At 40.8% G+C, this 23272-nt stretch overlaps 1 protein-coding gene across 2 annotated transcripts in view; it reads right to left on the bottom strand.

Moving 5' to 3' along the window:
- Positions 1-1961: 1961 nt before the first annotated feature.
- Positions 1962-23272, bottom strand: part of tbx4 (T-box transcription factor 4) — a 44511-nt gene continuing 23200 nt past the window's right edge. For both annotated transcript variants that reach the window (XM_033630824.2, XM_033630823.2), the window contains exons 5-9: positions 14045-14192; positions 4961-5113; positions 3686-3774; positions 3253-3488; positions 1962-3145 (exon numbers count right to left, since the gene is read on the bottom strand). In XM_033630824.2, the coding sequence (XP_033486715.2) occupies positions 2490-3145; positions 3253-3488; positions 3686-3774; positions 4961-5113; positions 14045-14192 (1282 nt within the window). In that variant the 3' untranslated portion in view covers positions 1962-2489. The remainder of the gene's footprint in view (positions 3146-3252; positions 3489-3685; positions 3775-4960; positions 5114-14044; positions 14193-23272) is intronic.

The following is a 23272-nucleotide window of genomic DNA, read 5'->3' as shown; positions in this document are numbered from 1 at the left end:
TTAGCACCCAGGCCAGCAGCACACACATGGTTGCACAGTCAACATGAAAGCTGCTGCATGGCTATAGCCTCTCATTTGGGAGCTAACATTAGCACAAGGCACACACCCACAACCATGAGCAGGACCTGTTGGCGGCCAGGTAGCTTATTCAGCCAGAGAGACTAAAAGGTATGTTAGTGATGGCTATTTTGCTTGTGTTTATATGACTGTGACATTTAACAGAGATGTTTATTCATATATGTATTCAGGGTTCAAACTTAACTTTTTGGGTTACTAGCCAAGTGGCTAGTAGGCTTTAAAAATCTACTGGCCAGAAATTTTTTTCACTAGCCAAAAATCATAAATAGCATTTTGGTATATTTTCAATGTGTTATTACTATAATAAACTCGAGCAATTCTCAAAATACGATATTAGCATAATTTTGTGTGGAATTAAGAAATGAGTCAAATTTGATTGTTTAAAATACTTTATTAAAACATACTTTGCTTAATAAGCTTTACATTAAATGTATCAACTCATTGTTATATACTGGTGTATCTCAATAAATCACAATATTGTGAAAAACTTCAATATTTTTGGTCAGTTATTTCTAGGGCTGTACCCAAATATTCGGATATTCGAATATTCGTTTCTATGGGTAGGTATTCGTTATGAAAATTTGGTATTCGATATTCGTTTTTTTATTTACTTTTTTTATTATTATTATTTATTTTTTTTTACATATTTTTTTGGTGCTAAATGTAGTCTTTTTGTTGTTGGTAAATGTAGGTTATCAATAAAAATCAAAACTTTTAAATTGTATTGTTAAAAATGTGAAAATATAGTATAGCCTACCAATTGAGCTTGTGCGCGTGGCAGGCTTGAGCACATCCGTCTGAGGCTGTGGATCAGTGCCCAGTTTTACCACTTTATCACTATTTCCTCTAACTTGTAGCTGATTTTCGTTATCTTTTGAATTTAATATGAATTATGGAACCGTTTTTGTCAACGTTTGTTTCCCCATTTTGTACAATAAATTATTGTTTAAAGTTTCAACAAGTTTCTTTTGGAGTGCGTGACACAAGTGTGTTTTGAAAACGGCCGCAGACTGTGACCTGCTCAATGCAGTACAGAGTGCCAGCAACCAATTGCTTGCAGAGGCTTCCTGCAACTTGTTTCAACGGTTCCGATTTAATCAGAAGACAAATTAAACAGGATGACTAGCCAATGTGAAAATCAAAAGAAAGCACAGACTAATGTACTGAAGGAGACTGTTGTGCCATCACATCTTTTTTGTGGTTTGAGAGCAAAGATCTGGTCGCTGGAGTGCTTCACAAGGAGTCTTTGAAAGGAGCCAAGCCTGGCGTAAAACCGGAGAGAGCAGGCAGCACGGCCACAGCACCCCCTTATCAGCCTTTCTAGGGCGTGGAAATGGCAGACCGCGGATCTCCAACTACACGCTCACGTTCTAGCTCCCACTTTGCGGCATGTTGTGGGCTTGAAGATCTGTTGTACGACACCGGCGTGCAACCAATGACATTACGTAGCCTACACACAGCCAGGGGCGGGAGAAACAACAATAACAGTAGTTTGGCCTTATTTTTTCACTCGCCAGAGTGGCTGGTTAGGTGACTTCATTTACTGGCCAAAGGGTTACATCTTCTCCCCAGTGGGGTTGTGGATGAGTCATACAGACAAAGGTAGAGTTAGAATGATTGACAGATGGTGTTACATACTGTTGGTTTTGGTCTTTTCATTGGATTTTATTGACAATATGAAACATACAAAATAATTCTAGCCTTATTCATTTAACATCCTCTATCTAGGTGGAGCTCTGCAGAAAATTCTAAAACCATCAGTGCTTAGTTTTCTATATAATATATATATATATATATATATATATATATATACATATATACATATATATATATATATATATATATATATATATATATATATATGTATATATATAATGTGGGCCTACACATATTTTAAATACATATTCCTCTCATTCTCGTGGTGGAGAACAACAACAATAGTTGATTTTCCCTTATTCATTTATTGAAAAAGTATGCTTATTCTTACTTAAAGTTAAGCAGCTAATACCTCTTGGATAGTTGTTGTTAGCATGCAACTGTCAGACTTTGTGTCAGATTAACACATCTTGTGCCCTTGAGCTTACGCCTCACTGACTCATCAGTGCTGCTCAAGTCTGCACTTTGCATTTTAACATTAGAAAACCACCCTATCTGATCACAGGCTTGCACATATGCTATGCATCTGCACAAGTAAAGAAGAGGTCAGCCACTGCTCACCACATACAGTGTTGTATGTAACAGTGCTTCATTGAGAATTCATGGACATAAATGGCTTTGGAGTGCAATTTGGCACTAATCAAGGCTATAGTTCATTATCATTGCCTGGCATCTGCAGCTCATAGCAGGGTTTTGAACCTTGATTAATTTCAGACTTGTATATTAGACAAAACTGGGTTCTCCAGATGTCCACATTAGCTGTCAGTCCAGTGAGTCCCTGCGCTACTCAGCCCCACTTGGTACTGATAGGATGGATCCCGGATGGATATATTGCCTTGTGTGGGATAGGCTGAGAAATCTCGGTGAGGCTGGAGTGGTGACTCTGGCTTCTTGTGGTACATAGTTGGATGGCCTGACCTATCTCTGGATCCTGGAGCGGCTGGAGAACAGGATGAAGAGGAGGATGAAGGAGTTATGACAGGCAGACCTCGCTGGACGGTAGCTGAGTTGTAGACTCCTAAGTCAGCCTGTGGTTGTGACCCCATGGATGATGTGGGGTGTGGTAAAACAGGTGTGACTGTGGCAGCATTGGTGAAGTGAGCAGTGAAACGCTGGTACGGGACACTGTCCACGCTATAGCGTGGGTAGGGCTGCATTGTAGCCCACATGTTGCAATTTATTGAGGAGGTGTTGGTCAGGTCATCTGGGTCCCCTGCTCCAGATCCAGACTCTGTTTCCATACCACTGTACATACAAGCTTCTCTCGAAGTTATTGCCTCAGTGCAGTATGGATGAGACCGTAAAGGTGACTCATATGAGGTAGCTGAACGAAAATAATGCTCCTCTGAGATCGCAGATGATGTCTCCAGATATGGCCGCTTACATCCAAGTTCTAGGTGTCGGGTATTATCTGCAAAGGAATAACGTTAATAGCATAGTTTCTTTTAAATGAAGGAGTACTTAATAGGGACATCTGATTCTGTAGAATGGCATACACAGCAGAGGCTAAAAACATACCTCTGTGTTTGAAGCAGTGGTACAGGAGGCTGGGATCTCTGCTCTGGGGGAAGTGGTTTGAGATAAGATCTTGGGGGTCTGAGTTAGACAAAGGAACCCCATTCTCATACTGATAAGAGGACAGGACTTGAGGGTGCCCCGTGAGAACTCCTGCTCCAAGCTTCCCTGCAAGGTGACTATGTGAGGTGATGAGCCTCTGGCGAACCATGTTCTTTGAAATCACTGGATATTCTTTCCTATACATCAGGAGCAACAACAGATGAGAAAAGGAATCAGTTTGCCATGTTTGCAGTTCCAGTCTTTCAAGGTGGTGAAATATCTTTTTTTATATCCATTCACAAACAAAGCTCCTAAAGAGCTGATATTTATGAGAGACTTCCAGTGTGCTACAGGTTCAGCTTTACTTTGCTGGTTCTGTTTTGTGTGAACGTACCCCTGTAGTCTTGAAATGCGCAGATCTCCTTCTTCACTACCCCGGAACCCTTTGGCAAATGGATTGTTTTCAATCTTCAGCTGGGTGATCTGGGAACATGATGTTTTATTTAAGATCACATTCTATTTGGTATAAACCAAACCATAGGAAAAGCAATTCCAGCAACACTGACGATTTTCAACCTTAGGTTCTTTGCTGTGGGGGACAGGAGCATCACCTATGCACTCTAATGCATCCTTAATAATTACATTTTTATCAACTTATTCTACACCTAGAAAAATGTACTACCCTTTAAACTAGTGGTTCTCAACCAGGGTATTTGAGTTGATATTGATTAGAGTTCCAGGGGTCCTCCATAAAATGAAGGAATAGTTTATTATCACTCCTTGAAGTGAACCCAATGTGAGAGCCATAAGAGTGACTATTCTGATCATAGGTTTCACTTCTTCCACGGTTATCTCTTCAGCTGTAGTTGATAACATAGAATTCTGGTCTTAATCATCTGACAACCAAAATATTTTCAGATGGAGGCCCCTAAAGTGAAATCATGGGTTCTGACGTGTATCAGTTAAAGGCATAGTGCACCCAAAAATGAAAATTCAGCCATTATCTACTCACCCATATGCCGAGAGAGGCTCAGGTGAAGTTTTAGAGTCCTCACAACACTTCCAGAGATCCCAGGGGAGAGGGGGTAGCAACACAACTCCACCTAATGGAGGCTTATGCCGCCCCAGATTCAAACATCCAAAAACACATAATTGAAACCACAAAATATCTCCATACTGCTTCCAAACAACTTTTTATTTCGGGGCTTCAGGACACTTCACTACGGACGAGCAGTATGGAGATATTTTGTGGTTTCAATCATGTGTTTTTGGACGTTTGAATCTGGGGCGCCGTAATCCTCCATTAGGTGGAGTTGTGTTGCTACCCCCTCTCCCCTTGGATCTCCGCAAGTGATGTGAGGACTCTAAAACTTCACCTGAGCCTCCATCGGCATATGGGTGAGTAGATAATGGCAGAATTTTCATTTTTGGGTGCACTATCCCTTTAAGTTGTCCTTTACACAAAAAAGGTTGAGAACCACTGCGTCAGTCTCTCCAATTTAGATAAACATGATTCACAGTCAGACAGAAATATAAAGAGTGTAATCCCCTTCTTTCAAAAAATTAAGCGCTAACATAAACAAGTGTTACTTTATATTTGTAAAACTAGGAATATTGCATTAACTTTAAGTGAATGTAGTACACTGTATCATGTTGAGAGTGGCTGTACCTTGTGGTTTTGATAAGAAGTAACAGAGATGAAGGCTGTCTCATGAAAGACATGAGTACAGTAAGCAGTGTTTTTGGATCCAAAGGCGTTGTTTTCATCAGCTTTGACTATGTGCAGTCTGGGCTGGTACTTGTGCATAGAGTTCAAAATGATCTAGGAGGGCAAAGAGAGGGAAAAAACATTTCATTTTTAACTTCTTATAGCAATGGTCTATTAACAGCCAGTATGGTGAGGTACATTTTTTTTCACCACTAGCTTATAAAAAAACCCCAAAACATTAACTGTCTTAACAGGTAACTAAATTACACAGTTGAAATTCTACAGTCCTTGATGTACTGACAATAAGAGAAAATCCGCTAAACAGCTATGGTATGCTCTGATAGGTTGGGACACACCAAACAAGTCCTCCAACCCATGGCACCACATATACATCAGGCAGAACATTACACATGATATTGCTCTTGCTCTCCAGAATCCAGTTAACACTGTTACCTTTCAGCAAAATGGGCTGTTATTCTAACTGGCCCCTTGTTTATTAGGTTAGGTTTATTTGGTTTATAAAACACTATACAGTGGACTAGATTATATCCACTGCCAATCAACATTGAGATTACAATATGAGTTATCGACCTGGGTCATAATTAAAAAGCTCATGATAATGATGAACAACACATTTAAAAAGTCATAAAAAGTGCTTGAAAATGAACTGCACAACATCCTGTGAATACTTCTATTAGTTGGAGGCCTTACTAGGTAGCAGACCTACCTAGTAAGCAAGCATACATATGTATGCCCTTGAACTAGAACAAATACATGGAATGTGGTAATCATTAATGTTGAGCTTTTCCTGACATGACATTTAAAAATGTCTGCCATGAAAAGGGCCAAATGCATAATCAATATTCAGAATGCTGCTGCCAGAGTTTTAACAAAAACTAAAAAGAGAGACCATATAACTCCTATTTTACATGACTTACACTGGCTCCCAGTATCTTTTAGAATTGATTTTAAAGTCCTTCTTTTGGTTTTTAAGGCTCTTAATGGCCTCACCCCCTCCTATATAATAGATTGCCTATCACCTTATGTCCCTCCACGAAGCCCGAGTTCCTCTGCAGCTGCCCTTTTATCTGTTCCTAATGTCAGTACAAAAACCTTTGGGGATGCTTCTTTTAGCTGGTACGCCCCAAAAATATGGAACACCCTGTCTTTAAATATTAGACTTGCTGGCTCAGTGGACAGTTTTAAACAAAGACTCAAAACACACCTTTTTAACATAGCCTATAACTGGCGGCTATCTGTTTAAATATTCTTAATTGTGTGTTTGTATTTATTTATTTTTTTAAATTATTACTCGATTAATTACTGATTGATACATTTACTTATTCTTCCCTTTTAACCTTGGATGACTGTTGTACAATTGCATGGTTTTATTTCTTTGCGGTTTTCCTATTGGGAAAATTCAGTTTTTTTACTGTCTTGTTACACACACACAAAGGCCCAAAATACAGACATGTACACACAGGACCTATAGACATGCATTATTGATGTCGAGAGGGCTGTTATGGAGGGTCTGCCATAGTCATGTGCTCTGAGCAGTTGGGGGTTTGACAGTGCCCAGGAGGTGAACTGGCACCTCTCCAGTTACCTGTACATACTTCTATCGACTTGAAGCATCAACCCTCTGGTCCCCAAGCCACGTCCCTTCAGACGCAGGTTACTGCCGCCCTACTTAACAGTGTAAAACAAAACAAAATATCACATCAGCTTTTTGGTAATTTAGTAATTTGGTAACTTAATTTTGGTAAATGCTACTACTTTTTACACTCAGCATATTATCTCTGTGTGTAATAGAACCATAACTCATCAATAGATATCAATAATAATGTTCATTCAGTGTTAAAACTCAAAGTTAGATGAGTATAAAATGCTGTAAAATTATGCACTTTTTGCACTTGCTGATGTCACTGTGGCACAACCCTGAGCCCTCACAGAATTTTTATGGAGGGGGAGTGGGCATCACAATCTGTGACTCTGTGAAGGGGAACATTGCCACCAGTCTATGCTTACTGCTTTTTACAACGCATGGTGGAAATTTATGGGCAGCTGAACAACTTCTATTGTGCTTGAACTATTTTGGAATTAAAACATGCAAGAAAATTCTACCTGGGCCAGTGCACAACTCATCTGACACACCTAAACCCATGCCATAAGACCAAACTATTTGTAATGGGTGTGTTTATGCCTCTCTCTGTTATTGTGTTAGCCAAGTAGTTAGCTTGATAGGGTGAATTATCTTTTTTAATATTGTTAGCTAATCTATCCCATGCGCATAGTATACCATGCCTGTTACTATCTGTTGCTGAATTCCTCATTGGAACTGAGCTTTCCAAGTGCGAAGTTGTTAGAATTAATAAGTTCAGTGAGCATTTTACATTTTTCATCTTCATATCACTTGATCTGGAATCTAAATGTGTTGTATATTAGTATAGCAGGTAGCATGTGCTGAACATGCTTAGTGTTTAGGTTGTTTGGGTGGCTGCAGGTCAGCTTACTAGCATTAGTCCGCTCTCCGCAGCCGAATGCTGTGCCCAGTGAAGCATTAGCAACAGTAGGGCAGGGTCATTACTTGTCCAGCTCTGTCAATGCTGATAAGGATCAAGATCTACAGTTCAGCTCCCCTTCCCATTTGCCAGACACTCTCCTTTGGAGCTTTCTCCTCCAGGGGGCTCTCAAAGAGAGGCAAAGGTTGAACAGGTCATAGGAAGCTAGGGTCAGGCTGAACACCAAATGGACCCGTGCTCACAGGCAGGCTGGAGACGCAGATAAGCTATTGTCTGTTTCACCAGAGGCTCTCTGTTGACCTTTGTCTGCTCTGCTGTCTGGCTGCTGTTTGAGGGTGATACTGGAGACTCTTGGATTAGTGTCTGAATGTAGTAATCAGGGAAACCTTTCTCATATCAGTAAAAAGCTAAAGAAGGTATATGCTTTCATCTTCCCTGATATAAAGACATTTAGGCATGATTATTTTTAGATATTTATTTACTATTTTCTTTGTTCAGGATGTTAATGGGCGTGTACCCCCACAGTGCACAGGTGAGGTTGGGGCTTTATAAAATGGTAGCGACCAGGTACCAAATCATAAATAGTAGGCATCCAGGAGACACAGTGCCAGGGAAAAACAAACAAACATACAAACAAAAAAACATGCAAATATAGTGAGACAAAACAGCAAACAAAAGTGAATCTGGGGTTGGCTTTCACTTCAGTTTTGCTGGTGAGGGTGTTTACAACTAACAGACAATGCTGCATAGTATACCTTTAAAATTAGGGAAAAGATTGTGGCTACGGTTAATTAAAAGGTGATTATCGATTAAAGGTCTGTGAAGGGACACAAAAGCCCCCTTTCCACCAAGCAGTACAGTATGGTCCAGTTAATTTCGGTATACCTTTTTTCTGTTTCCACTGTGAAATGTTGTGGATGGTTCCAATGGAACCGTTCCGTACCGTTACCGTTTTTGGTACCCATTCTGTTGGGGTACCTAGCACACAGATCTGGTACTAAAAGGTGGAGCTGTGAACACTGCAGTCCGTTGATTGGTCAATAACGGACGGTCACTCTGCTCAGGGCTGAGTTGTGTCTGGTTTTGAAGCTCATGTAACCACTGTTTATACCATGGAGAGTTTTATTAGTAGACTGTAACTATAAAATGAAAAGGTGTTTTGCTGCCTCTTGCAGCAGCTGGAGTCGGAGAAAAAATAACTTCATGAGATCACAACGTGAATCAATCAACACACCTTAAATATTCCATGTGACAACTTTGACCATTACTTAAATTTTTATATGACATACACTTCTAGTAATGGGTGGATCTTCAAGCATTTATATATAATAATTTCAGCCAGGTTATGTGAACTGCATAATATATTCTTATCCTCACATGGAGAAAAAAAAAAAGGTTGTGTAGTGTCAGGCTACAGCAACACTAAACCCCCGAGCTTGCCTTAGAAGGACTAAATGCACAAACCCCCTTTTTTTAAATATCCCATGGAGAGAGACTCTCACTGCAGCCTGTTTTATTTTGTTCTGAAAATGTCTGCGTGCACCCTCGTTCTGTGGACGATAAACGAGGTGCAGACTTTCATCTGTGTCACTGGTAATGAGGAAATACAGTGAGTGTTGGACAAAGCAGTGAGTGACAACAACCCTACCCACATTTAAGGGTACTGTTTGCAGTGGAAACGCTAGTGTCTGGGTACCATGTCTGAAGGCAACTTTTGGTTTGAAAGGTACCATACCAAAAGTGTTTGGTGGAAACGGGGCTAAATTCCAGTCTATACATCCTTCAACCAACCCAAACCTCCACACCCTTTCAGCATTGCCACATTAAAGACATAATATTTCCTGCAATGGTAATGACTGTTCCTGCAATGGTAATGACCCACGGCAATGGGTACAAATCATAAAGGGCTGTATTGCCCAATTCAGGAATTCTCAATTTGGTAAAATGTACTTGTTAAGTTGAACTGGCATAAAGGGCAGTTCCTCTAAGGTAAAGTGAGAACTGTAGTTGAATTTGCTTTTTTTTTTTTTTTAACTTGTTCAGTAATGTGCATAATTTGTACTGAATCAGTACGGAAGTGCATTGCATTCACTGGATAAAAAAAAATTAGACACCTTATCTCGTAATTATGAAAAAAGATCTCGTAATTACGAGATCAGGATCTCGTAATTATGAGATCAGGAAAGGTGCCACATTAGCCACTGCTTCGCTCAGAACCACATACTGCACATCCATGAAGGGGGGTCAGAACTACTGTAACCAGCTGCCACTCGGGTGGTGCCATCTTGACTATATCCCTTATCATTATTATAATGTGTATATATTGGAAATTACGACGGAGTTTCGGAGATTTCGAGAATAAATAATAAAATAATAATAAAGTCATAACTGAGAAAAAGTCATAATATTAGGCTACGAGAATAAAGTCGAATTATGAGATTAAAGGGCCAGTGTGTAAAATGGGTTGAAAACAGTGACATCAGTGGTCAAATTCTAGATTGCAGGGCTCACTCGCTCACCCCTCCCGTCGGGTAAATGACGGTGGCCTCGTAGGGACAAAAAGTCTTGCGCAGACACGAGTTTTTCAGGAGTAGGTCTATCTAGCGACGAGGTAAATGTTTATTTAGAAATCTAAACCATGTTACGATATTGTAATGAATCCCTCTCGAGCAGGAGACCGGAGTAGCGCTCAGGAAAAAGGCCAGTTTATTTGAGCACTCCAAAAACTCCGGTAACACTCCAGGGGGTAAAAGACTCCGTCCCAAACTCTGACTCTTCTGGCATAACACACACACTTCAAACACACATACTCGTTTACAATACCTAGTGGGGACCCCTCCCCTCTCTGCTCCACCAATCTCCAGCCCGCACACTGACTGACAGCGTAGCCTGTAAACAGAGCTCAGCTGTTTATTTAGCCTAGCAATATCTCCGGACTATAGTAGCCGCAATGGACGACTTTGAACGCGATTTTGAAGAGTTTCTTGTAGCGGACACAGACCTAGAGTCATACCTGTTTGAGCCGGAGTACACTGAGCGGGCGAGAAGAGAGGCTGAATCCTCCGCTCCCATTTGGCGGCACAGAATGGGATTCGGTGTTGCCATCGTTAGGGAGATATATCATCAGGAGGAAAAGCGCCGCAGAGAGTGCATCACAAGGAGTGAAGTTGTGTCTTCTTTTCCTCGCAGATGATGGTTCGGGTTCATTCTCTCCTGTTGTGTGGTAAGTGTGGTCCATTCGCAAACTTTATAACTAAAAAAACTTTTCACTACTCTCCATCGACGAACTACTAACACTCTCTGCTGTTTCCTCCTCCTTCTTCCTTCCTCCCGCTGTCTTCGTTGGTTTATTTATACATGCGAAACGCGTTCTCTGGCTGGCTGGATTGTCTGCTCGGGCTGCCTTACATACATGGCGGCGCAAGATGGCGACCTCTCTAAAGCAAGGCCCTTGCTATATATATATATATAAAAGCATAATTATAAGGCTACAAAAACCAAACGAATTTTATTTTATAGCGATTATACACTTAGATAAACATATTAATGGGTAGAATATTCAGATTCAGATTCAGATTTGACAATAAACCATGCCAAATATTACACACTGGCCCTTTAAAGTCGTTATTTAATGAGATTGAAGTCATAATATTACGAGAATAAAGTTGTAGTTTTTTAAGGAAATAACCAACAACAATTAGAATGTCAGATTGTCTTTCATGCCGTTGTAGGTAGCCTACTTAATTAGGTTCGGGAACCGGCACCGTGCCGGTGTTCTGACGATTTGGTTCTGTGTCAGTCGAAATGCGCTGTTTGTAACTCTGGCCCAGCTCTGCCACTGATTGGCCAGTCTGACATTCTTCATAATACATAAAGAACGTTAGTGAAACACACAGGCCTAACAGAAACATGCGTTCGTTTGGGGACAAGTTAGTGGTCACGTTACTCGTTCCACAGGCGAAGGGCCCCGGACACATAGCCTACAGTAAATACACTGGTTGTAAGTAAGTTTCAATATAGCCTACGTGAGTCTTTGTGACTCTTGACTCTTGTCCCCTAACTAACGCTTGTTTCTGTTTCACTTACGATATTTTCACACAATTAAGTCACATCCCGTTATAGATTAAATGCATTTTCAATAAAGGCAACTTTTTAAATTAGGCTATTGCTTTCTTTTCACTGTCTGCATCCATTTAAGATTTTACTTGAGATCGCTCTTTAAGAAACTCTTAACAGGAGCTGGCCACTACCGTGGTACTGAAACTAAATCAATCGATGTCAGGCACATCGATCACTCACCACTTCAACAGCACATAAGTCACACACAGCCTACTTATTTTTCGTCTTATTATTTTTCTTCCGCCAGATTTCGGTGCATAACTTGTGCCACAGCTCTGAGCGCACACAGGGTCTTCATAAAACATAGATTCGAGATTCAATATGCACAGTAAGGACACGTTTCCCTGCAGAATGAAATTTGTTCTTTTCTGTCACCAATTAATGCCAAACAATATAAATCTGAAGTATAAAATAGATCAAAACATATACGGTGCGCACTGTCGTCCTTGCTTAGTGTAATACTCCGTCGTAATTTCCAATATATACACATTATAATAAAGATATGGGATATAGTCAAGATGGCACCACCCGAGTGGCAGCTGGTTACAGTAGTTCCGACCCCCCTTCGTGTATGTACAGTATGTGGTTCTGAGCGAAGCAGTGGCTAATGTGGCACCTTTCCTGATCTCATAATTACGAGATCCTTATCTTGTAATTATGAGATCCTGATCTTGTAATTATGAGATCTTTTCTTATAATTACAAGATAAGGATCTTGTAATTATGAGATAAGGTGTTTAATTTTTTTTTTTTATCCAGTGAATGCAATGCGCTTCCATAGAATCAGAGTTCTTTCACTCCACTGTATGAGGCCCTGCCCTACTACACACCTCCTGGTCTAGGCATCATTTGGGCTCTGCCTGGCCTCAGACTCACTCTGTCCTCATAACTTGCCCTTATCACTGGCCAGGCACTCAACTCAATCTGACAGCAGGCCCCGCCACTGATCAGAGAGGTTATGAACCTAATGAGTCCCCCCATTGATGGAATGGCTTCAGACAAGCTATCCCGGAGTTCCCCTGGGGAGCACTGCCACAGTCACACTCTTCACCTCCCTCTGCAGACTCTGCCTCCTGAGTTTCTTTTAACCCTCCTTTCAGAAATCTGCTTGTGAAAAACACCTTCAGCTTTGTCTGTTTGCTCATGTATCAACAAAATTTTTCACATCAGCTGCATGTTTCACAAATAGCTTCTTCTCACTCTGATGTTTCTGACACTGGGTGGGATTTTTGGCTGAACAGAGTTCCCTCTAGTCATAAAATTTCAACAATATATTGAAGTGTTGGAGGATGTGTATTCCATACAGACAAAGTCTAAATGAATAAAGTGCCCTGGGAGCACAAAAGCTTTTAGAAATAAATAAGTGTTTAACCTGTGGTTTATCTTAATGCCTGTAGCTCTACATCTAAAGGGATTACATCTAGAACCCCTTTATTACATCATATATTGATTAGTAGGCTATTTTTCTAACTGTATAGTGCAGGGCAGATGAACACTTCACTCATCATTTGCCCACTTGAAAAGACCATCAGGAATGGCATTAATTTGCTCTGATCCTTTTCTTGTTTTTAGCCATGCTTGCACTGCGGATGGCAATGTTAGTCTTCTGTTTGTTCCACCATCTTGGGCTGGAGTGAAATATCTCAACTATTGGATGGATTGCCATGAAATTTGGTACAGATACTCATTGTGACCAAAGGATTTATCCTAATGACTTTGGCAACCCCCTGACTTTCCTGTAGTACCACCAGCAGGTCAATTACTTCACTTATCCAGTGAATTATCTCTACATTTACAAAATGGATTGGTAAAAGTGTTTGGTACAGATAATGTGTCCCACAGGATAAATATTTATGACCTTGGTGATCTCCTGAATTTCATTCTAGCGTCATCCTTGAGGTGGACATTTTAGTGGTTTCAAAGGGAAATGTCTCAACTATTGGATAGATTACAATTCAATTCAGGTTTCATCATCAACTTGTCCAATACTTTGATTCATCTCTATAACAATTTGGCTTTCTTTACAATGAACCAGTAGCATACCATCAGCCTCTTGTTAAAGTCCACTGGACTTGTCATTGAATTGACTCAGGTGCCACTTGGGTACTCCCTGAATACTTCAAGGAAAATTCTGTTCTCTCTTTTTCTTTTTACATCATAGGTTTTCTTCTAGTGGTTTTGTCCACGATTCATGTGATGTAAACCACAGATTTCTAAATGACACTATTGAAAATCTGAGTTAAGAAGTGTTGCCATGTGCTGGGATCTTAGCAATGACACTGGTGAGTTAAATGTTATCATTAACTATTAGAATAATAGCAAAATCAAAAATCCACTACAGTTTGTAAAAACACTAACCTTTCCTTGAGTTATAGAAAGCACTAATATTCTCTGCAGGTACTCACATGCCCAAAAGGATCCAGGTGATTGTTTGTTAGCTTGAGCTTCTGAAATGACACCAATTGCCTCATCCAATGAGCTCCTGTAGCAGGGGAATCAGGGTGCACATAGAGTCTGCCTGGCATTGCTGGCTCAGCCTTGCCAGCCACCATCCTAAAAACAGATTGAGAGATATGCATAAGTAAACCATGATAACTGGGGGGCTTACTAAAAATGTCTGTTCCTGTCACCACATGAACCAAGCCTCCATTTCCATAATGGAGGACTGGAAGGAGGTGGTCTCTGCTAAAATGTAATTACTAATTATGCTTCTCCAAGGTGTTGCTGAGAAACACCAGGACACACCAAACTGTAGGCCATGCTACAAGATCAAAAACAAATGGCTGTAAAATGACCTCTTTCTGGTGGAGATTTTGTGGTCTTTTCACTTTTCCTGGCAAAAACCTTCTGTCCATCTATGATCAAGTTCTAATTTTATACTGGTGGACCGAGAACTGCAATGGCATAACCTCCAGGATATAATGACAGGAAATAACCTCACTGGAGAAATACTGAGCTCAGCCAGTGTTGATCTGACACTCTGAGATCCCAACTATTTGTTGGGATCTCTGGTATCCACAGATGATTCATTAATTTCTGTGAGGTAAGATGGACCTTTATTGTGGAATGGAAACTTCCCTCCATCCTATGTGTGAAAACCCTGCTAAACAAAAACATAGCGCCTGATGTACTTGCTCTTCTTTTTTGGAATCTCCACAAAGGAGGGTACTGCTGCAGGAGGACCAGCCTGCCCATCTTCAGTTTTTACTCACCACCCTGCTGCATTAGGCAACAAAGCAATATCTCTCTCCACCGTGGCTCTCTGATCATCACATATAACCCGGTCAAAGTAGACACTGAACTCTTCTAATGCCTGGTTCACACTACGTGACATTTCTGTCCATTCTGACAGTCACTATGTCAGATTACGTGATTGTGGAGTCATAAAATCATGCCGTGACTTGGCAGACAGACATGACTCTCTTGACATTGTTACTATTATTATTTCAGTCACTGTGGCTGTTCATGTGCCAGCCGAAATGTTGTTGTAGTAACGTAAAAAGTACCACCAGATGGCAGGAACTACATGCAAACATGCAAGTCACTAGCCCTTTTTAGATAGGAATTGTGCAAATTTGCAGGAAAGTCCAATCAGTCTTTTTTCAGCATTGGCAGTATAAAAACAAAATCGGGGAGTGCGGCAAAATGCCGATTCTCTCATAAGTCAGCCCGTCCTTTACCATCCCCGTCATCTGACGGTTAATGGCCTCTTCGTTTGCGAGGGCAAGGAGGGCACGCAATGCCTTTTCTCCCCAGTTGCTCATCTCTACAGTGTCTTTCAGGTTTGCGTTTCCCTCTTGCTACTAGCTGCTCGCTAATTCCTGCTATCAGCTGTTTCCTGTTTATCCACCGCCAGTGGCTCACACGTGCAGCGTCATCAACAGCTCCTCCCACAAGTCATTAACAGCCCCTCCTGTTACGGAAGGCTGTCTCAGTCTGTTTAAACTAAAAGGGTTCTGCCAATATGACTACCCTACGAGGTGTAAAATTGGGCGCCTCGGATCAACGCGCCATTCCACCTCTGTGTGTCTAAACGCTCACAGCTGGCCGGCAAAATGGCCCAACATTCGTGGAAAATCTGGTAGTGTAAAAGGGGCTACTGAATCCTCCACAAGTTCCTGCAAATGTTTCACAATAAAAGCCTTTTTAGAAAATTAAGGGATTCTCTCCACCAAAGTTATAATGGGCTTTTAATTTTATACAGATACAGGAGGGTGTTGAGTTTGAAATGACGGTGCAATACATTAACTTTATCAAGGTAAACGGGAGCACATAAAAAGTAAAAATATAAAAATACAGAGGGAATAATAAATAATGGCCCGTTTATAATGTAGTCTTATTCAAATGAAGCTGGTAGCCTCTGCAGTTGTGGTAAGTAAAAGCCCCGTCACTATATTTTAATTTTCATACTTTATGTCCGTCTCCATTATGAAGAAGTAACATTGTTTGCTAACTTGATGCTGATGGCAGTACTCAGTGGGTTAATAAAGTGTTCACCCCATCATTTTTCCCTTTTTACTCTCTAGTGGTAACATCCCTGGAGGAAATATCTAAAAGGCTGAGGTGTTGCAGTACAGGTGTCCACGGCAGCATATCGCTCTGTGTTCCTATTGGTCAAAATGACGGCTGTGAAAGGAGCAGTCATGAACAACAAAAAGAAAATCAAACATGCTAGACTTTCTGTTGGAACGTTGTGAGGCGTCCCAGACATGACATCGGTTGTCGTCTACTATGACACACTACACGAGATGAAACGATTGGATTGTTTGTCGCTGCATCGGGCTATATTCGGGCTGATATCGTGTAGTGTAATCCAGGCATTAAGGGTAGAGGAGACTAGACAAGTTAGTGCCAGCAGCTACAACAATGTCCGCAGGCTAACATTACAAGCAACTACCCAGATAGCACACATACATCTGGCCAACATTGGCACTTAATTTATAATGTCTGACAAGCGTGGGCGGATATCTTTAAATGTAATACTCTTTTGTCCCAGCTCATCAAACGTCTCTGTTACGTTGGCTTTGGGTCGGCCCATATGTTTGGAACTGAGCTCGCAGGTCGCAGCATCTCATCGCAGTTGGTTTCAGGTAAACTAATCGGAATAAATTGGCAGAAAATGGCTATGTTGTTCATTCTGTGTCCGTTAAAAGAAGTTCCTGGTGAGTGGTGAGGCACGACTGGGTGTATATAGCACAGGTCCCCACCAGCTAACGTTATCTTTCGTTAGCTGTTAGCTAGTTTAGCTCCTGTTAGCTAACAGGCTACAACTGTGCTGTTTTCATTTTATTTTCCCAAGCTGATGCTACCTGCTTATCTGGTTATCGTGAACACTCGTTTTGGGTTAAAGTGGAAGTGCCCGGAGCTCCCACCCATGGTCCCGGGCAGGGCTTGAGACTTGGGATCCACTCACCTATGGTCCCACCCAGCCTGACCACCGCAGCCCTCCCTGGACGGATGCTCAAGTGTGGGTGAGAGGAGCGGAGAGGACCGCGAAGGTCAGGCCGGGCGGGCCGACACTGTGTATCCCAGAACGGGTGCTCAAGTGTAGGTGAGAGGAGTGGAGAGGACCGCAGAGGTCAAATAGTGAAGTTTAAGGATGCATTCGGTATGTTGTCAATGTGATTTTATGGGCAATTTATCAGTCGAGGTCTCCTCTGCAAAGCAAACTGACCCGGTGGCTACAGGTAAACCACTGTTTTTTCGAGATGAAGGACTGATTGGTGAGCTGCTGTTAACAGTTAACGGAGTTATCGGATCCCGTTATTTAACCGTTTCAACACTAGAGTGCAGCAGAGTGACGGACCCAAAGCCTTCAATCTGGCTAAAAGACAGCTGAAATACTAAAAAAAAAAAAAAAAAAAAAAAGAAATACAATGGTGAAGTTGGGATTTGTGTCTTGAAGTTATGTGCTTATTGTCTTTTCTGTCTCTTGCAGGCTGCCAGAAGAAGCAGACTGGCCATCAGATATTGTTTGTGGAAATGTAGCTATTGTAGCTATTTTTGAATGTTAGCATTGATTCCTCACATTGGATGGTGAAATATTTGTAGTTTGAAAGGTCCGACATAAATGACAGGCTAAGCAAAACTGCTTAACTTCTTTCAATATATATATATATATTGATTTGATGTTACTCAGTTGGTTTTATTGTTGTGATTTCTTTGTAGTCAAGTTATTGGGTAGTTGGTTTTGTTACTGCTAAGCTGATGTTAGTAAGCGAATGCAGGGTCTTGCAAACTAATGAAACTAATCATCCTCCTACACAGACCACATATGTAACACATCAGAAAGATTCCCTCCCAGCCCTTCTCGGTGACCATCTTTGATTTGGTCATGTTCTGTGTAGTTTTCCCTGGTCAACCATTTTTAACTGTAGGCCATGCGGCCTTTGACTCAGGTAGCCATTGGTCTTTGTTTGTTCACACTAACACACACACCCTTTCTCAACCACAGTCTTTTTTCGATTTTGTGCCCAATCTCTGACTATGAGTTCAATTCAGCAGAAACACTCCACAGCTAGTGCTAAGGCTAAGAATGGCACCAATGCTAGCAAAACTCCAGACCATGCTAGCAGCACCGACTCATCAACCACTATGGAAGCAATCCAGTGCTTAAGGGAAAACCTGCTGAAAAAGATCGATAAAAACGCCAAGATTCAGTCACTGGAGCTGAAGCGAGAAATCACCCAGCTAAGAGAGGAGCTTAGAGGTACCATTGACCAAGTTAGCAGTTGGACCACGGCACTGGAGCAGATGATGGAAAGCCTGCACACAGCATGTAACAGCCACTCAGACACAACCTGATCTCACAGAAATACGTGAAATGACCATGACCTCTTAACACCGCATTCCGTGGTGGCAGCACGAAATGGGTTGAAATTATGTGCCGGTACCATGGAAACAATGCCAATGTAAAGGCAGTTAGGATCCATTGTCGTGGTGTCCACACGGATTCCCTGATTCAACAATGTCCTGTATACACACAAAAACACGAAAGTGTTCTTGATATTAAAACGGCAAATATATTCCTGTGTTATAATTTCCCACCAATAATAATACTAATAATAATTAAAGCTGCAAGCAGCGTTTGGCGGGACCTCGCACTCGCGCCCGTTTCGGCCCCCAGCTTAGGTCGTCACTGTGAATTATTTAGAAATATCAAACATATTGCCACAAACATCAGAAAATCCTTACAGAGCTGAACGTTTTGATGTTTGAATGCTTTCTGTAGCTGTAGGCATGTAGAAGTGATGTCACAATATGCAAATTAGATGAGCGAATTTCTTCCCATCAGATTTATTTTGAGGAAGAGACAACAAAAACAGCACAAAAGAAATCTACTGTGTAAATATGTTCAAAATGTTGTTTTACTGAGATGTATGAAATCCAATATGGCCGCTGACTAGTGACGTCTCAATATGCAAATTAGATGAGTTAATTTACTCCCATGACAAACTTTGGGTCATGATGAATATTTTTGTCATTTACAGTATGCCTTTATCTCTCACCACTTTCAAGCCACAGCCTTTTGAAATGTTGAAATGAAAATGGAATATTTTCCTCAATAAACTCTGGCACCTAAAGGGTTAAAATGGAGATTGTGCCCCTGTCATGTCTGCATGTAAGATTAAGACACACACACACATCATGTTTCTGTGAGTTTGTGTGTGACAGTGGTTGCCATGGTGATGAAGTAGGTGCACCTGGCAGAAGAGCAGAGAGAGACAGACAGAACACAGAGAGACCTGTTTTAGTGGAGATTTAACTCCTTGAACAAGTTCTTCCCATTCCCAAACCGTTGGTCCAATCATGAAAATAATGTGATAATGAGAGAGATAAAGTTATACAGAGGATCTGTTTAGCAGCATTTGAGCTGGCATGTGTGCGTCTTTAAAGCCGATACAATAAACGGTGTAGGAGGAGATGTTTTTTTTTAAGAGCACGTTTCAGGCGAAATCTTACTTTGAAAGGTCAAACAGCTCACTTCCTGTTGGAATTAGGTCATGGGTGTCAGCGCGTGATTTGTAAGTCAAACACACCAGTTTTGGTTTGATCTTGATACGACATTCCGACAGGCTGCTGTGGCCAGTTTAGTGCACCTATGTGGTGCTAGAGAGCCCATTTTGGCACTTTAGGGGTTAATAATGTGTATTTGCTGTTTGAAATGAAGTTTATGCTGCTGTAATCTGTCCTTTAAAGATTGTGAGACACACAGACCAGAGAACCCTGTGGCTGTGTCTGTGTGTGCAGCCGTTGTCATGGCGATTAATGACTTGCCTGCACCTGTGGCAGACACAGACACGTCAGGAGAGCAGATCACCAAAGGCTGTTTATAATGGGTTTTAACTCCTCGAACAAATGCTTTGCATACCCAAACCATTGGTCCAAGCAAGAAAATAAAGTGATTTTGAGAGCCAGCCACGTCTCGTGAACGCACGTGTCGCGTTTTATATTTCTCGAGTCAAAAATGTGGTCAGGGGAGCGAGTTTAAAATGTGTTGCACCTAAGCTGTTTCCAGAAATTTCTCCTCTGAGTTTACATGGGAGTGAATGAGAAAAAAATCGGCGCTCCCTTCGCTTTGGAGCCACTCAGCAAAAATGTGTACATGTGAGAGATTCCATGTCAGCATATCTGTGACCAGGACAAATTTTCCTACGTTTTGTGGTATAAATTGTGTCTGTACAGTGAAAATTGTGGCCATGGCAGCGAGTTAAAGACAAAAGTTTTAGACGATTTTTAGAGCCCTCTCCACTCTAGCTCACAGCATTCCGTGCAATACACACCCATTGTAAAGTGACAATTTCTCCACTTTTGCTCATGGTACTTTGAGAGGCACAGATGAAAAACGGTAAAAGATATGAAAAAGATGAAAACATGAGTGAATAGATGAGACCTGTGGCAACATTTGAGAGTTGGAATGGAGTCTGTAACACAAAGTATGGAGACGCTGTAAATGCTAGAAAAAGCCCCTGCTGCCATTCATTTCCTATGGGACAGCTTTCGAAGATCGTCAGGATGTTTTTCTGACATCTCACCTTATGGAGGCCATAAAATCTAAGCGAGTAATGAAAAAGTTACGAATAAGATTTGATTAGAACGAGTTGATCTGTCATCTGTGCAAGTTTGAAGCCGATTGGATAAGCGGTGTATGAGAAGAAGATTTTTTAGGAAAGGCAGTTTTAAGGCAAAATCTTACTTTGAAAGGGCAAATACCTCACTTCCTGTTGGATTTAGGTCAGGGGTGTCAGTGCGTGATTTTTAGGTCTTCATGAGACAAACATGCCACTTTTGGTTTCATGTTTCTACGACGTTCCTACAGGCCATGGCAGCCATTTTTGTGTGCCTAGGTGGCGCTAGAGAGCCCATTTTGGCACTTTAGGGGTTAATGTCATGATTTTCTAAAATTTTTCACCGGTTCTGATGTGCGTGCCAATTTTGGTGAGTTTTTGAGCATGTTTAGGGGGTCAAATTCCAGCTCAAAGAAGCGGTGGAAGAAAGAAAGAAAGGAAGAAAGAAAGAAAGAAAGAAAGAAAGAAAGAAAGAAATAATAATAATAAACACATAAAAAACAATAGTGTCCTCGCCTTTGGCGAGGACTGGTCTGTGAGAATAAACGCAGCAAAAAGTATAGGGGGGGTCCTCGCCTTTGGCGAGGACTGGTCTGTGAGTAGTCCACTGCTTTTGAGCTTGATCCCTAATAAACACACGCAGCAAAAACAAGAGGGTCCGAGGACTGCTCTGTGAGCAACTCTGCTCTGTGAGCAGTCCTCTGCCTCTAGGCTCAGTCCCTAATAATGATAATAACAATAATAATAATAATAACATGATAGTTCGGCTGTACTAGATATTTGATATAGGTCTATTCAAATATTCAGTCCCAAAAATGCTGTTTCTACAATACTAGCTAAAATATCTAAAATTAACCATCATCCTTACTTTTTCTTAACATAGTTCATCTAGGTGCAGTGTCATTACTAGTTCTGCTTTACTAGACATTTGATATATTCAGTAGATGTATCTTTTTACGACTCTATTTTACAACAAGCCGCAAAAAACCTACCATCCCCAAAACGCCGTTTCTAGAGTACTATCTAAAATATCTAAAATTAGCCAATATCCTTGCTTCTTTTCTTAACGTAGGTTCATCCTGGTGCAGTGTCATTACTAGTTCGGCTTTACTAGATATTAGATATATTCAGTAGATCTATCTTTTTATGACCCTATTTTACAAGCCGCAAACAAACCTACCGTCCTAAAAACGCCGTTTCTAGCATATTAGAAAACGTAGCCAACATCTTTACTTTTTTTTAACATAGTTCATCTAGGTGCAGTGCAATAACTAGCTCGGCTTTACTAGATATTAGATATATTGGGTAGATATATCTTTTTACAACCCTATTTAGAACCCTACTTTGCAAATCAGAAGAACTACAACTATGTTGCTGATATGTATCAAGCTGCATGGCGTGGTCCCAGGGAATTGTAGTTTTTAAAAAAGATAAGTGTTTTTCCTAGATTTGGAAGTTGTAAATACTGAATTGAGAGTACACTGTGGACTTTAAGGGGATGGTAAACACACTTGTGTAATCAGATTTTAAATATCTAATCTCTAAATGGGTGAAAATTAATTTTATCCATATTTTACCCATATCTGACAGCACCCCCAGTTGTTGACTACACTCACATGATAGTTGAGGTCAAGAGTTCTCTATAACAGTTGGTCCCATGTCTGTACCCCCTTTTCTTGCTGAGTTATAAGCCTACAAACATGCACTGAGGTCAAGGTTCAAAGGTGAATGGCTGAAAGCAGGAGCCGTGTAGAATCTTCATACGGACATATGTTACTCTCCGGGTTGAGACCTTTCCAATGATGTATTTGGTTTAGCTCTATGACAAAGTTTTGATTTTTTCATTTTTTGGACACAAGCCATGCCACGTGTAGTTTCAGAGAGCACTTTGAAGGCCCAGTGTATAAAATGATTTTTATTTGTTTCTTTGCTTGTTTTTTTCTTTTTTACTGTAGATAGTTACTAAACGAGTCATCCTCAGATAATACAATACTACTAAAAAGTAAAACCAATAATAACAATAATGAAATAAGCAAAAATAATATTAAAATTATATTGAAATTTTAAAATCTATTTACAGAGTGGAATGGTAGCCTAATAGATAACTTGGATACAATTTATTGTTGTTTAGACACTATTTATTATTGCTTAGATATTATTTAGCCTATTATTGTATTTACTTTTAGCATGTTCTACTTTTATCTACTGTGGACTATATTTTTTAATTTATTTAATAACGAAAGTATTTTATGTTAGGCCTACATCTTAATATTTTATGTCATTTATCATAGTTTAGTTCTTAACTCCAATGTTTCCTCAGTGGAAGAGGTACACAGTTCCTGGCGACACCTGCACCCCGCCCCCTCCATTGTGATTAACTAAAGCACAGCATCGTTCAAACTCAAAGCCCCCCCCTGGTGTGTTGTTCAGAACGCAGCAGCTAGGCTTCTTACTGGTTTTAATAGACGACATCACATCACCCCAATCCTGGCTTCTCTCCATTGGCTTCCTGTTTGTTGTAGAATTGATTTTAAGATTTTACTGATCACTTTTAAAGCTCGCCTG

Source organism: Epinephelus lanceolatus, chromosome 4 (assembly GCF_041903045.1).
Source record: "Epinephelus lanceolatus isolate andai-2023 chromosome 4, ASM4190304v1, whole genome shotgun sequence".
Taxonomy (NCBI): Eukaryota; Metazoa; Chordata; class Actinopteri; order Perciformes; family Serranidae; genus Epinephelus; species Epinephelus lanceolatus.
This window is presented reverse-complemented; position numbering and strand designations above follow the sequence as displayed.